General features: G+C 43.0%; 1 protein-coding gene across 1 annotated transcript in view; it reads left to right on the forward strand.

Moving 5' to 3' along the window:
* Nucleotides 1-383: 383 nt before the first annotated feature.
* The window catches only part of LOC124282896 (DNA primase small subunit-like), a 29380-nt gene continuing 14280 nt past the window's right edge, over nt 384-15483 (forward strand). Inside the window, exons 1-3 of the mRNA XM_046718937.1 lie at nt 384-571; nt 9624-9781; nt 10881-10987. Of these exons, the coding sequence (XP_046574893.1) occupies nt 442-571; nt 9624-9781; nt 10881-10987 (395 nt within the window). The 5' untranslated portion in view covers nt 384-441. The remainder of the gene's footprint in view (nt 572-9623; nt 9782-10880; nt 10988-15483) is intronic.

Raw genomic sequence — 15483 nt, forward strand, 5'->3', positions numbered from 1 at the left:
GAATTTCAGTTAACTCATGATTCCAGTCAGTGGGTACAAAAACTAGCTATCACTTACAAAATCGCCATTTAAGTGTGATCTTGTGATAATGCCATGGAACACAATCTTGTCCAAACCCGGAAATGTGGGAGGGGTAATTTACCAAACTCTGAACTACGTTTCAAGATTTTAACAGTGGTTTTGGCATAGCGAACCCTATGAACATTTCTGTAGGGAGACTTAACAATATTGCCGCATGTGAAATGTTACTGTCTGTTACGACAACTAAATGATTTCTTGAATAATTCTGTGAGAGCTACCACCAGGCTTTTATTGTTATTCTGTATTCCTGTGGTTTAAATTGTCAATTTGATGATTTAATGTGATAATAATGCATCGAACGGAAGTTTTGCCGTAAACTGACCATTTGGCGGGAGATTTCGTACCGCTAAAGAGAACTAGATGTCAACAATAACGATGGGAGATAAAAAACACAATTATGATCCTGCTTCGTTGCCTGACCTTTTGCCCATGTATTACAAGAGGCTCTTCCCTTACGGCCTTTACTATCGGTGGCTGCATTATGGTGGAGGTACGTTTTGGACTTTCGAAAATATTATTCAAACTTCACTTGATTAGCACACTTAGCCTGAGTTACAATGAGTAGGGGTGCTCCATGCTAGCTGAGAATCGAAACTGTCAAACCTGCATATATCACTAACGCAGTTTTCTGCCAGGTTTCAAGTGCAATTCACACTGTTTATGTGATCAGTAAATGTAATTGTGACCAGACTAGTTCACCAGATCATTAGCCGAGACGGCGAGAGTCGCGATGCGGTCCCAGCTAACATCACATAACTGGTCCAGTACTGGCATCGTTCTGGCCTGTACCGTTGGTACTGGCATAATGTACGACAGTATAGAGCAAGTACTGGATCAATGCTTGTTTTCCATTAGTGGTCCGTCCCAGGCAAAACTGTACTGGGCCATATATTGGGTGGTTACCGTAAATACTGCACCCCAGTACTGTACCCTGTACCGGCCAAGTAATGGCCCAGTACAGGCAGTGCATTTCCTGTCTGTTGAATTGTGGGAGATTATCTCAGGACCATGTCGTCTGCTCAAGAGAAGCGGCCAAAATGTAGATTGTGACGTTTTCAACATTTTTGAATGTAAATTGACTTAATGTGACACTAAAAAGTAACGATATTTGCTGTGAATCACTTATGGAGACTACTTTTTCAACCAAGGTTAAGTGTTAAATTTTGAACAATAACATTCAGTATGAATTTTGCTGGGACAAGGGCATTTTGAAACATTCAGTATGTATGTCATGTTGTTAGATCACGGATAACCTTAATTATAGTATTGCTTGATAATCATGTCATAATGGACAAAACGTCGAAACATTGAATCAAAAGCAAACGAAAATTTGAAAATACTTCAGAAAGAGACTATCATAAGAATTGAATTTTGAAACTTCTTTGAACAAGATCACCCAGAACAAAATTACATACATTGGGAATTCGTGAAGAAAATACTGAACTAGACGAAAAGGTGCATGATGGCACAACTGAAATATCTGAATCTCTTAGTCTCCCCAGTGGTTACGCTATGTATGACAGTGATGATGATAACTATTATGATGCTAATGATGCTGTTGCACTTGACGATGATGATGACGATGATAATAATGGTGAGAATGAGGATGAGTTAGTTGATGGATGTGATGGTAAATTATTCCATTTTTCGGACAGGAATGGGGGACATAAAAGACGCGAGAAATCAGGGCCCAGAACACAGGAGGAACCTGAGTTCGAGGCCAAGAATCAATGACAGAATAATGCATCATGTCATCTTCTTTCATGAATTAAACTCATATGGATTAACTTGTTTTCTTTCAGGGTTTATTTTGGTATCAGCTTGTTTTAAATAGTAGAAACTGTATTAAACTTAACCGGGCCAGTGCCGGCCAAACTGTAAAGGGCCAATTTGCAACCGTTACGGCTGTGTACTGGGCCATACTTCTTTGCCTGTACTGGTCCAGTTCAACGCCAATGTGGAAAATAGTACAGGCCGAGTTCCGGAATGCCTTAAATGGGCCTGATTTTCTGACTTTACATGGCCAGCATTGGCCCAGTTATGTGATGTTAGCTGGGGTGTCAGGGGTTTTCGACGATGTGAGAAAAAAGTGTTAAGAGGGGATATAGGCTAAAGTCTTTCCGACCTATGGATGTATCGCTCACATGTTCAGATAACTTTTAATATGTTTAAACATACAACTAGTGCTGGAGTGATTAATCAAATAATGGTCAATCGATCGGTCTCGCCTGCATCATCAATTATGTTTGAGCTCGGGCAATGAATTGATATTCATAATAAATAAAACATCAAATGTAGACTGTAGAAAGTATGTTTCTTATTGTTATGTTTGTTTTATCAAGATAACCAATGCAGCCTGTCAAACTGTAATGTGAAAGACAGTCACGTGTATGCCTCAACAGGAAGTATCCTCAATTGTGGTATTAATCAGTGCCTGTTTCGTTTGCACAGTGTTATGATTGTGTCCCAGGGAGGTGGGGTAGCTCAGTGGTTAAAGCGTTTGCTCACCACGCCCAAGATCCGGGTTCCGATTCCCACATGGGTACAATGTGTGAAGCCCATTTTCTGGTGTCCCCCACCGTGATATTGCTGGAATATTGCTAAAAGCGGCATAAAACCCAACTCACTCACTCGCTATGATTGTGTCCCAGTAATTGCCCACATGAGTTGTGTGATGGGGTTTATGATAACAGTCAACTATTGATCGATTACTGAGATCCGATTATAACATGTCCGATACAACATGTTTGATTGTACACATGTATCCGTGGAAAAGATAATGGTAACCGTCATAGAATTCTTAAGTTTTGCTGATAATGAATCTGCTCATTGACGTAAACAATCCGGTGCTGATCATTTGATAAACAAAGAATACTTCCTTATGACAGTGACAAAAACTTCTGGCTAAAAAGAAATGAACACGAGCGTAACTTCAGGTGGCAGTGATGATTCCATTTTCTTAATTTTTCCTTATCCTGACTCATGCTCTTTTGCTTGTCTTCTTCTTCTTGCTTGAACATAGTGGAAATCGTTATTTCTACTGTTTATTCATCGTGTATTCGCGTGATTGTTCAGCTAGCTTTACGTTCATGAAAATCTGTACGATTTGTAGATTACGCTTTTCTGCCTCCGATCCACATGTAATATGCCCTAGTTGTTCTACTGCGTGCGCTTAATTCACGTTGCAGTTACTGCATTAATTTATCTCATTCTGCATTTAATAAATATCATCTTTGCGTCTTAAGACGTGCTGCAGATAGATCACGCAAACAAGGGCAAAACATGGCAGAGAGTCCAGATATTCCTTCCAGTCAGCTGCTAGCGATCGACCCTCTCCCCGCCTGGTGTTCTGCTAGAGACCCCTGCGGCAGAGGAACGTGGGACGCAGTCCGCTACCTCAAGAAAACGACCGGCCTCCCAGACATCCCGCCATTGCAGACTAAATCTAAGAGGGCCTCATCGTCGTCTCAACGCAGATTGAGGACACCCAGGGCAGCGCAGACTTCCAAAGGGAAATCTACGAAGACAGCAAGAACTTTCTCAGCCGAGATCGTTCCAGCAGCAGAGTTGGGCCTCTACGATGATCAGCCGATAATCATCCCGACTTACGGCAGAAGAAGCTGACCCGGTGTCAGCTTAATTGTGACTTCTGCAGAGATCTCCATGCAGCCTGATGCCTCTACACCGACGTCAGGCGCCATTGATGTGAACCCCATCAAGAGAAAAGAGCGCCGGCGATTTCGCCACAGATCATCCCAGAAGACATGATGCGCAGATTATGAACATCATGGAGGACCACTACAAACTGCTAGCAGGGTCCGAGCCTTCGCGAAGGCTCCAACGTAGACAGCACCCCAGAGGCACCCCCCGTCAACGTAGCAGCCAAGACGATGTCACCTTCGCGAAGGAAGTCCCGCACCACCTTGACGAAGGACCTAGATGTACAGCCTTCGCGAAGGCCTTCGCGAAGGCGGGAGAGATCATCACCATCTTCGATTTCATCTCTAGATATGGACTCAGACCATCAGACATCACGGAAGCCTTCGCGAAGGTCATATCATCGATCCCCCGGACCGGACGCAAATGAAGCTTCGCGAAGGCATTCGCGAAAGACATATGATTCCAGATCTTCATCGTCTAGAAGAACATCGAGGGACTGCCGAAGAGCTTCAGCGAAGCTATCAACATTCACCTCACAAGTCTCGAGAAGATCATCCCATAGGCGATCTCCAATCCGCTCATCACCAGGTCGATCACCCATCAGATCTCCACATAGAGCGGCGCACAAGTCAACTAGATCGCCACAAACCTCATCAGATATTCAGACAGCTACACGCAGTCCCGAAGAGCATCTACAATTTATTAATGATGATGGTTTTGAGGATGATGGAGGAATCATATTTTCTGATGCAGAGATACGGTATTGGATGGTCAATAACCTAGATCTCACATCACCATCTAAAAGTGGCAATACAGCTCAGACGTATTTGATGAAGGAAGATGATCCAGATGCAATCACTACCCCGATCGACCCGATTGCGACAGTGCCACAGAATCTAGATGCAGCTTTCCAGAAAGCTACTTAAAGTTCAGATACCACATCTACCCAACTTTCAAGCCAAGAAGTTCTCCACGCATAACATGGACTCCTTCTACAAGGGCCCAGGACATCGATGAGAACTATAAGATCATCATCAGCGATGTAAAGAACAAGATTTACAAGATGGATGATCCTTAAGTTGGCTCATATAGAAACCATGACGAGACGACGTATGTTCTTTGGGTTAAATAGATCTAGGGACGATCAATGAGACTCTGATTACTAGATTCGATTCCGCGGACGGAAGATGATAGAATGATTTATTCTGCCTTACTTATGCAAAGAAAGATCAGCAGTTTTAACGGATCATCTTACATCTGTTTCAGCAGCACTGACCTTAGCTTCGCCGTCAAGGCCTCCTCAGCCTCCTGTAATTGGGGAGAACTTTACAGCCCCACTTTATACAGCCCCGTGGTCGACAACATCCATCTTTGACGGAGAAATCGATAAAGTCGCTAAGGAAGTCTCTAAGGATTCCAGGGAAGTCCTTATGATTAGATCGATGGACACACTAGCCAGCGTCATTCGTCAGACTTCACAAAGATACTCAGGCAGATCTAAGTTCACGGGTCTACAAAGAGCAAGAGACAGGAAGATAGCCAGCTCTAGAGGTAAAGATTCTTTTCACGCCCATATGGCAACTATAGAGGAGGATCAGGAAGAGGCAGGACACCCAGAGGTTCCCGCAATTATAGACGCTGAAACACAGGTTCGAACGACTGGAGTCTTCCACCCCCCAGCCGTTCCAGTACAAATCCAGCTCAAGTGGGTGGACGCCTCCAACTACACTGGGAAAACTGGGGAATACTGCAAGATCCTTACGCCTCCAACATTATTCAACACGCAGATTTCAGTATCCTCTACAGGACAAGCCTCGTGACAATCAAACCCCAAGTTCGATTTACAAAGCGCCAACAACTACTAAAGATAAAGAGGCTGTCTCATCACTCCTATCCAAACAGGCCATAGAAGTAATAGATCAAGCAAACGTCGAACCAGGTTTCTACTCCCCAGTTTTCCTAGTTCCCAAGAAAACTCCACGGAGAAATACAGACTCATCTACAACATGAGCTTTTTCAACAAGAACTATCTACGCCAAACCACCGAAGTTTCGCGATGATACATTTACCTCAGTTACGCCAGATGATTCGTCCCTATGGACTACATGGGCAGCATAGATCTACAGGATGCCTACTTGCACATCCCCATTCATCCCGATTCCAGGAAATACCTACGATTTACTCTAGAAGGGCTACATTACCAGTGGAAAGTACTCCCATTCGAATATCATCAGCCCCTGGCTATTCCGCGAGGATAACGAAACCGATTATCAAATTTCTACATCGTCAAGGGCTACGCGAGTGCGTTTTACCTCGACTGACGGGATACAAGTAGATCAAGATCCACTGCGTCTCAAACTACAGTTAAACTACATCATAAAGCTACTAACACAACTAGGTTGGTTAGTAAACTACATAAGTGGGACCTAGTACCATCGCCAAGACCTACAGTTCCTAGGTATTCGATTCATCACAAATCGCGAACCGTATTATGGTACCCAGAAGACCGTTGGCTCAAGATACAACAGACCATTCCACCAGCTCTACTCTCTCCGTTACCACTGCGACAATGGCAGAGCCTACTAGGTCTTCTCACATCAGCCCAAGACATGACTGTCACAGGCAGATTACAGTTACGCCCCTACAGGTCCTCATCAGCGCACATCTCAACGATGTACAACCATTCAGTCTGCGAAACATCTCAGACCACATCTACTATGGTGGACCAAGAAATCGAATGTCTGCGAAGGGATTTGTTTAGCAGAGCAGGAATACAAACCCATCTGTATGTAGAGCGTCACTCCAAGGTTGGGGAGCTCATCTCACCAACCACACGATATCAGGGTTATGGAATCAGCAAGAATGCAAACTCCATATAAACAGTCTAGAAATGAAAGCTGTAATCAAGCGCCATTCTACATTGGAGCACATTTCTACAAAATGCCCTAATGATCCATACAGACAATTCGACAGTGGCGTTCTACATAAACAAGCAAGGCTCTCAACGAGATCGATGAACCTTTTGAACCTAAGCTTTCAACTGTTGATTTAATACAAGATCTAAATCTACATGTCAAAGCAGTGCACATTCCGGAGCCAGAAATATACTAGCAGGCGCTCTCTCGGCCTCATCTACCATCACCGACAGAGTGGATGATCAACCGGGAAATTTTTGCACAGATAATCAAGCAATTAGGAGCGCTAATAGACCTATTCGCCATGCGATTCAACAATCAGCTACCGACATTACGGGTCACCAGTTCCAGACCCCAAGCTTGGGCAGCGGACGCTCTAAGTCTATCATGGGAAGGCCTCAATGCGTCGTGCGTTTCCGCCGCCAGCAATAATACCTCAAGTATTACAGAAAATCAGACAAACACAGAGCCTACAACTCACTTTGGTAGCCCTACTGGCGGCCAGAGCGATGGTTTCCCATACTAATTCAAGAAATCGGTCAACCAACACTGGAGCTACCCAAAGCGCGCAAACCTGTTAATTCATCCTCACACCAAACAAGTGCACGGAAACCCAGCAATGTTCCAACTACACGTATGGACTGTATACAAATGTGTTTAAACAAGAGAGGATATTCTGCCAGGGCGGCAAAAGCAGTCACGCTTGCCTTTACTCAACTTCGTGGCTTGTATGCGGCGACAAGTGGCACAGTTTAGAAAATTATGCAACAAAGAAAGGGTTTACAGCAAGAGAGGCTTCACAACCTCAAGTGGCAGACTATTTGTGTTACCTACGTAAAACAAACATTTAAAAGGTTCAGCGATATCAACATATCTTGCGGCAGCTCTGTAATCACCATGAGAGCGGGTGTCAAATTGACAAGATCTCCAGAGTTACTGGCCTTACTACGAGCTTTCGATTGGAGGACCAAAGCGGAAGTTCCACGCCCCAGCTTGGGATCTGAATGTAGTGTTACAACACCTCACAGTGAGGTCTATGAACCTTGGAATCGACAAACTTTGAATTTCTCTCACAGAAAACATTGTTTCTGCTATCGCTAGCCACAGCAGCAAGAATGTCTGAAATTCACGCTCTGGATTACGAGAGGATACAGTTTGATGACAATCATAACACAGCGCACCTCGGATTAAGATGGGATTTCATTGCAAAGAATCAACTGCCAGGTCAACCAGACAGATTATTCCACATCCGGCTATCCTCTATTCTCGGATCACAAGATACACAAGACCTATCACTGTGTCCGGTAAGAGCTCAAAGTTTATTTCTGACGATCCAAAACAAGGAGAAGATTTCTCAAGCGTTTATTCATCCCATTATAAGCCTCACGAATCAAACAGAAGTGTCACGGACCTACAATATCTATTTGGATAAGGACTGTCATTCTCCGTGCCTACAAGGCAGCAGGCTTGGACCCACCAACAGCATCAAATCCACATGAGATCAGGGCACTGGCCTCTACCCTAAGCCCTACGGTAACTGTTCCTTGAACCGCGATTATGGAAGGATGCTATTGGAAATCTAACATGGTATTTGCTAATCACTACCTAAGAGACATCACTACAGAAGATGTCTCTGGCATTCACCATTCCGGACCACTGGTCCTCGGCTCAGCAACTGACAGTCCCTCGTAGGCGTTAAAATATTAGCCTCACAAGATTAATATGTATTTTATACATACTCATCTAGCTTATAACTCTAAGGAGTTTTAGGGCTATGTATATATGTTCAGCTTAAGTATTCTACCTTAAGCATATACTTGGATATAGTCAATTTCAGTGCCTCTATCAGAGTCACCTATATATATATATATATAATTTATATGTATTGTTCAATATATTCATAATGTAATTCCCCTTAATGGCTTTATATAACCTATGGTTTTCTTTATACAGGAAACATCCTAAATCTAAGACTTCATGAAGTTCCGTAGGGAGATATTACAGTATATCTATACAAAATCACTAATTATAAATCCAAAGTATTCTGTTACCCACCTCCGTTCAGTAGGATGCTACAAACAAAAGAGCATGAGTCAGGATAAGGAAAAATATGTAATTTTTAGAGTAAAATTGATATTTTATACTTATCCTGACTCATGAGGTTGCCCTCCCATCCTCCCCACATAACACTTTGGATTTCCCTGTAAATTCAAGTGTTGGGCTCGCTAAATCAGGAGAGAGTGGAGCACATGGCCAGAGGGTGGCGACACCTTTTCCCGCCAGGGGAGACAAAGGGGAGCAACTCGTGGTGAGTACCAATTAGTGATTTTATTTTGAAGGGAGCTTCAAATAAGGAGATACAAGTGTTCCACTATGTTCGCAAGAAGAAGAAGACAAGCAAAAGAGCATGAGTCAGGATAAGTATAAAATATCAATTTTACTCTAAAAATTACATTTGTTTTGACCTGTGACGCTCCGGGTAAGAATTGATTTTCAGCAACCCATGCTTGTCATAAGAGCCGACTAACAGGATTGGTTGGTCAGGTTTGACACATGTCATTGTATCCCAATTCAGGGCTCGATTTAGTGCTTTGTTACTTGCACTGGTGCAAGCCAATATTACAAAGTGCAACCTAGTTATTAGTCTAACTTGCACCAGGCCCAAGTCAATTTTTGAGTGGGTAAACTTCTGAATAAAACATCTAAATAATGCAATAGCATATTTCTGATATTACATATTGCAATACAAACATTGCAACTGGAATTTGACTGGTGCAACTAGTTTTTTATCTTAGGTTGCACCTGGTGCAAGTAGGTTAAAATCTCTTAAATCGAGCCCTGCAATTGAGTAGTTCGATGCTCATGATGTGGATTGTCTGGTCCAGTCTTGATTATTTACCCACCGCTGCCATATATGTGTGGCATTAAAAACAACCAACCTATCTTATTGTCTCTGCTGTTTTACAGTACCCAAACACTACTTCACACACAGAGAGTTCTCCTTCACACTGAAAGATGACGTATATATTCGGTACCAGTCATTCTCTGACCAGCAGGAGCTGGAGAAAGAGATCCAGAAGCGATGTCCGTACAAGATAGATATTGGGGCCATTTTCTCTCACAGGGTAAGTTGTAACATGGTGTAATGTATTTGCCACTGTTTTGAATCATGAAGCATAAAAGTTCTCCCAGTAGTAGAAGACATTGTACAGAGATGCCAACTCATACGATTTTCTCGTATTCGTTACGAAAAATTAACTCAAAATACTCGACTATGATAGCAGTAAAAATATACAATTTTAAAAAAAAATACATTAAATTATCAATAGCATATGTACCATACACAATAAATTGCAACAACATTTTATTCAGCATCAGGTAATATGTGGATACTTGCTACTGATATAGGTGAGTACAATGTTAATAACAAGTTCTTAGAATGTGTATATTTTCTGTATTAAATATGAAAATTCTTTGGAAAGGTTAATACTAATGTTTGCCAAAAAATACTAGTTTTTGCATCAGTTTTTGGCCAAAATACTAATTGGGCTAAATTAGGGTTGGCATCTCTGCATTGTAAAATCTCTTTAAGTGTTGGGAATAGGGGAGATGAAACCTCCACCCTCAACATACCATTTGGACCATTTACCATGTTTGCTAGTTTATAATTTATTTCACTCAAATGAAATCACTGCAACTCCATCAACCTCAATACAAGCTCTCTGCATGAAGATCCAAGAACAAAAGATGTATTTAACTTCTTTGATGGGCATTTTTTAAGCTGAGGTGATGAAGGATGATAATTTTATGGATGTACAACTTGAATTCTGTGAAAGGCGATATGATGTCACTTGCTTGATAACGACAATAGAATCTATGTCGAAACGTCGCCTTTCACAGAATAAGAAGTTGTATATCCGTCAAATTATCATCATTCTTCAAAGGATGTATAGGTTCTTCCTCACATTTCAGATTTCTAGTACGAATTGGTTTCTTTCTCTCTTTCTCCTCCATTTGGAAATTTCCATCCTGGTGGAAGAAACTATTATAAACTTTTATTTTTTTTCTTATTCTTGAAAAAATACGACCAGCGGATCCGTAAAACAAGAAATATGATTGGTTTGGCTGTAATAAAATTAAATGTTCTATGGTGAGATACTGCTGCATTACAATGTAGACTTGACCTTTGAGCATGTTAAGGCTGGAGTGCTGTAACTATTTCAGCCGAAGGAACACAAGACAGTGAAGGCAGCATCCTTCCAGGCCCAAGAGAAGGAACTGGTGTTTGACATTGACATGACAGATTACGATGACGTCCGCAACTGCTGCTCGTGAGTACATCAGACAAATTTCGCGATTTTACCTTATCCTGACTGATGCTTATTTGCTTTGCTCCTTCTTCTAAGCGAATGGTAGTGAAACACATGAATACCTTGTAGTTCCCTAAAACGGACTTTAAGTTCTCTCACAAACGAGTTGCCTCCTTTTTCCCGCCAAAACAGTCATGTGACCTGCCATGCTTGTCATTCTCTCTTTCATCGCCCAAGCGTTTGGGCGAGCACTGGAGTCCTGTATACGGCACCATATCCTTTGATATTTAGATCCTTTCATCCAAATTTAGCTGTGTATGGTTTCTGGTTATATTTAACTTTAATCGTATGCCAAAATTTTGAAAAATTATTCATATTTTGTCACTTTTTCTCATCATAATGTAATTGTTTACATTTGATGAAATCTTGCAGTGTTTGCAGGTACCGGTTATCAGCGGCTGATCCTCACCCCCAATGTCCGTCATGCATTAATCCATGTTCTTCCAGCTTGCGTTACAGATACTGTATTAATTTATCAGATTTGCAATTTAATCAGTGTTTATCGTACATCTATAGACGTACCATGGATCAGGTGAGGAAGTCATCACCAGCCACGATTGATAAACCTGGCGATCAAGCTGGTAACCGTAGGTTATTTGCTACTGCAGAAATACATAATTCTGGTGCTGTGTTGAGAACGTTGCAGGGGCAGTCGTCTGTTACGGGGTCGAAAAAGAGGTCTGCTACCACTGAGTTGACGCCCTCTCAGAGTAAGAAAAAGACTACTGCTTCATGCACAACACAGAAAAGGGCATCTATAACTAGGTCAACATCGAAATCAACACGACCTAGCAAGTCAACTCATCAGAGGTCTTTAATGAGGAGATCATCCTACTGCACGAGGCAGTCGTGTTTGATGAACCACCGTTACTTCTGCCTGAAGTACCTACTAGATCGGCGATGCAGTCAACCTCCACGACTACTAGATCGTCTCCTGCAACTACAACAGCGGGCCAGCTGTTTGACGACCAACCACCAACTTCTCAACGCAGTGAAGTTGAAGCACACAATACATCATCGTTCGCGAACGCTTCATCAACGCTGAATCAGTTCCAGTCAACGCAGAACTTGATCCAGGTGACTTCATGAGGCAATTTACTACACAAATGATGGCCATGATGGAACGACATTTTGATGAGGAAGCGAAGGCACGACAGAACCTCTCATCAACTGACAACGTTCGCAAACCCTCAGAACTACGCAAACCTAGGACGCCTCACAGATCTACATCTGCAGATAACGTTGGCGAACGTGTACGTTCGAGAAGGTCATCACAACCGGACGACTCTGTCATCATTGAACAAGATGGAAGGTTCGCTAGGCTACTATCTCCACCAGAACTTCGTCTGCGAACCCTCAACGTTCGAGAACGCCTAGGAATCCATCCCCAAGAGCCAGCCGTTCCAGATCTAGATCCCACAGCTCTCACACGCGAAGAGAAGGTTCGCGAGAAGGCAGGGTTCGTGAAGGGATGGTTCGCGAAAGGAAGTTTCGAGAAGAGGCAGCGCAGACATCTACAGGGTTTATGAACCCTCAGATCAACAAGCGATATTAGCAACGCAGGCATCTACAAGGTTCGCGAACACATCAACAAGCAGATATCAGCAACGCAGACATCTACAAGGTTCGGACGTCCATAGGGTTCGCGTACCCTTAGATCAACAGGCAGGATGTTGACGTCGACTCTATTAACATACGCTGAATAAAAACGAAGCAATGAATAAAACATTCAAGAATCCGCAGTCAGAATGGAAACAGATGGTTTTGTCAGCGCTTATAACTCAACAACAAAAGATCAACAACATGTGCGATCTCTACAGCTTACAGCTTGCACAAATCTACAAGCTGCACGAACCTTACACCTGTAGCAGGTCCAGTTTTGGACAACAACCTAGCTCCTAATGCAAACACTTGTAATCACTTGTATTGCAACTCACTCTTTTGCAACACGGCATCTTCAACACTTTCTAAATTGCAGAAAATTCAAAACGCAGCAGCTCGTGTGGTCTCTCGAACCCATCGCCATGACCATATATCGCCAGTTCTGAAATCCCTTCACTGGCTTCCAGTAAAGTACAGGATCTACTTCAAGATTCTGCTACTGACTCATAACTGCCTCTACGATGACCAGTCCTGTGACTACCTTCGCCAGCTTGTACATCTGCATGTACCCACCAGAGCTCTTAGATCAAAAGATACGTTAAGACTAACACAGCCAAGCACTAAAACATCAATGGGTGATAGAGCCTTTTCTGTAGCAGCACCAGCTCTGTGGAACAATCTTCCAGTCACCCTCAGACGAACTGAGTCCCATTCACAATTCAAGAACTTGCTCAAAACCTACTTCTTCAAGATGGCTTCTGAATAGAACTCTTTTCACACTTATTGTGTTTTAAACGATGTATGCAGCGCCGTTGAGCATCTCTGATGGAAACTAGGCGCTATACAAGCCAATTATTATTATTATTGATGAGGGGAATCCCTTCATCTACACGGATGCGGAGGTCTTATCCTGGGTAGCAGATGGCCTGCTGGTATTGACGTTCACTCACTCACTCCAACCCAACAGAGACATACTGCATATATGCTGATGACTTCGACTCCAATATCATATCACCTATGAAGCCGATATCTCAAGTACTGGAGAACCTCAAGGCAACCTTCGTAAAGGTTAACAACGCCTACAAGTATCCTTGAACGGACGTACAGATAATATTATTAACACTCGTCACTCAGCGTGGGGATTAGGAATCTATATCCTATCAACTAGATTCAACATCAGTATTTCTTCAAGATCCATACAGACATACGTCTCGACAGCCTCCTTCGTCATGCTGGCTTATATTATCCACATTGGGAATACGTGATTAATATCACTGAACAATAATTTACACTTGTAGCAACCCTTATTCAAGAGGTTTATATGAGCAGCGTAGAATTACTGAGGATAAGATTCATCACAACACAGAATCGAATTGTGACCCCAGAAGATCGTTGGGTCAAGATACAAGCCATGATTCCTCAAGCAGTCATCTCTCCGTTAACACTACGAACATTGCAATGTCTACTCGGTCTACTAACCTCAGCACAAGACTTGACTCGCACAGGAAGGTTACAACTACGGCCATTGCAACGATTCCTGGCAAAACATCTGGACAGCAGCGACCCTATCTCACTACCAGATCATCTCAAAGTGTACCTACTTTGGTGGATTCACAGGTCGAATGTCTGCGCAGGGACCTATTTACAAGAGCCGGTCTTCGACACACATCTCTACGCAGATGCATCGCTACAAGGATGGGGTGCACATCTCAACAACCAGGTTGCATCAGGGAAGTGGTCAAATGCAGAACAGCATCTTCACATCAATCTGCTAGAAATGAAAGCTGTGATCAACGCCGTACAACTATGGTCGAGTTCGCTGAGCAACAGAATGCTGATGATCCACATGGACAACTCTACAGTGGCATTCTCCATAAATCGGCAAGGATCAACAAGATCGCCAAGCCTATTGCAGCTCACATTCCAGTTGTTCAACATCACAGAGAAGGCAAACATCTGGATAAAGCCGTGTCACATACCGGGAGACAAGAACGTACTAGCAGACGCTCTTTCCCGACCAATTCACTCGTCACCCTCGGAATGGATGCTCCATCCAGAAGCGTTCCTGCTCATCATAAGGGAAATAGGATCCCCATGCATAGACCTGTTCGCCACGAGGTTCAACAAACAACTACAGACATTTGTCTCACCAGTACCAGACCCACAAGCTTGCTCGACACCTATATTCTAAAACAAAATTTCGATGTGATGTGATGATATATTATGTATTGCATTGTGACATGCGTTGCCCACAAGCCTGGGCAACAGATGCACTGAGCATATCATGGGAAGGACTAAACGCTTACGCGTTTCCACCTCCGATTTTTCTGCCGAAATTACTGTTGAAGATCAAACAGACACAAGCACTATAACTGACTTTGGTCGCGCCCTATTGGCCAGCGAGGGTCTGGTTCCTAGACCTAATAGAAGATCTGGGAAGTCCAACCCTCAAACTACCAGAATGGCCGAACCTACTCAGACATCCCCACACCAAGCAAATCCACAGGAACCCAACATTGTTCCAGCTACACGTGTGGACCGTATCAAAACCTGTCTGAAGAAAAGAGGATACTCCGCCAGAGCAGCGAAAGCAGTAATCTTAGCGTTACGCAGATCTACTCGCAATTTGTATGACGACAAATGGCAGAAACTTGAGCAATATGCAAGGCGGAAGGGCTTCACGGCTATGAAAGCGCCTCATCCTCAAGTGGAGGAATATCTATGTCACCTTAGATATCTGAAAGGAACTAAAGATCTTATCATAATCGATGGGTTGTTATAGATAACTAGTAAAACGAAGATACTAGTATATCTTAAACCACATGAATCTACAAGATTCACTTGTCTGAGAGAGA

This window comes from Haliotis rubra, unplaced genomic scaffold (genome assembly GCF_003918875.1).
Source record: "Haliotis rubra isolate DU_JTF1 unplaced genomic scaffold, ASM391887v1 Scf306, whole genome shotgun sequence".
NCBI lineage: Eukaryota > Metazoa > Mollusca > Gastropoda > Lepetellida > Haliotidae > Haliotis > Haliotis rubra.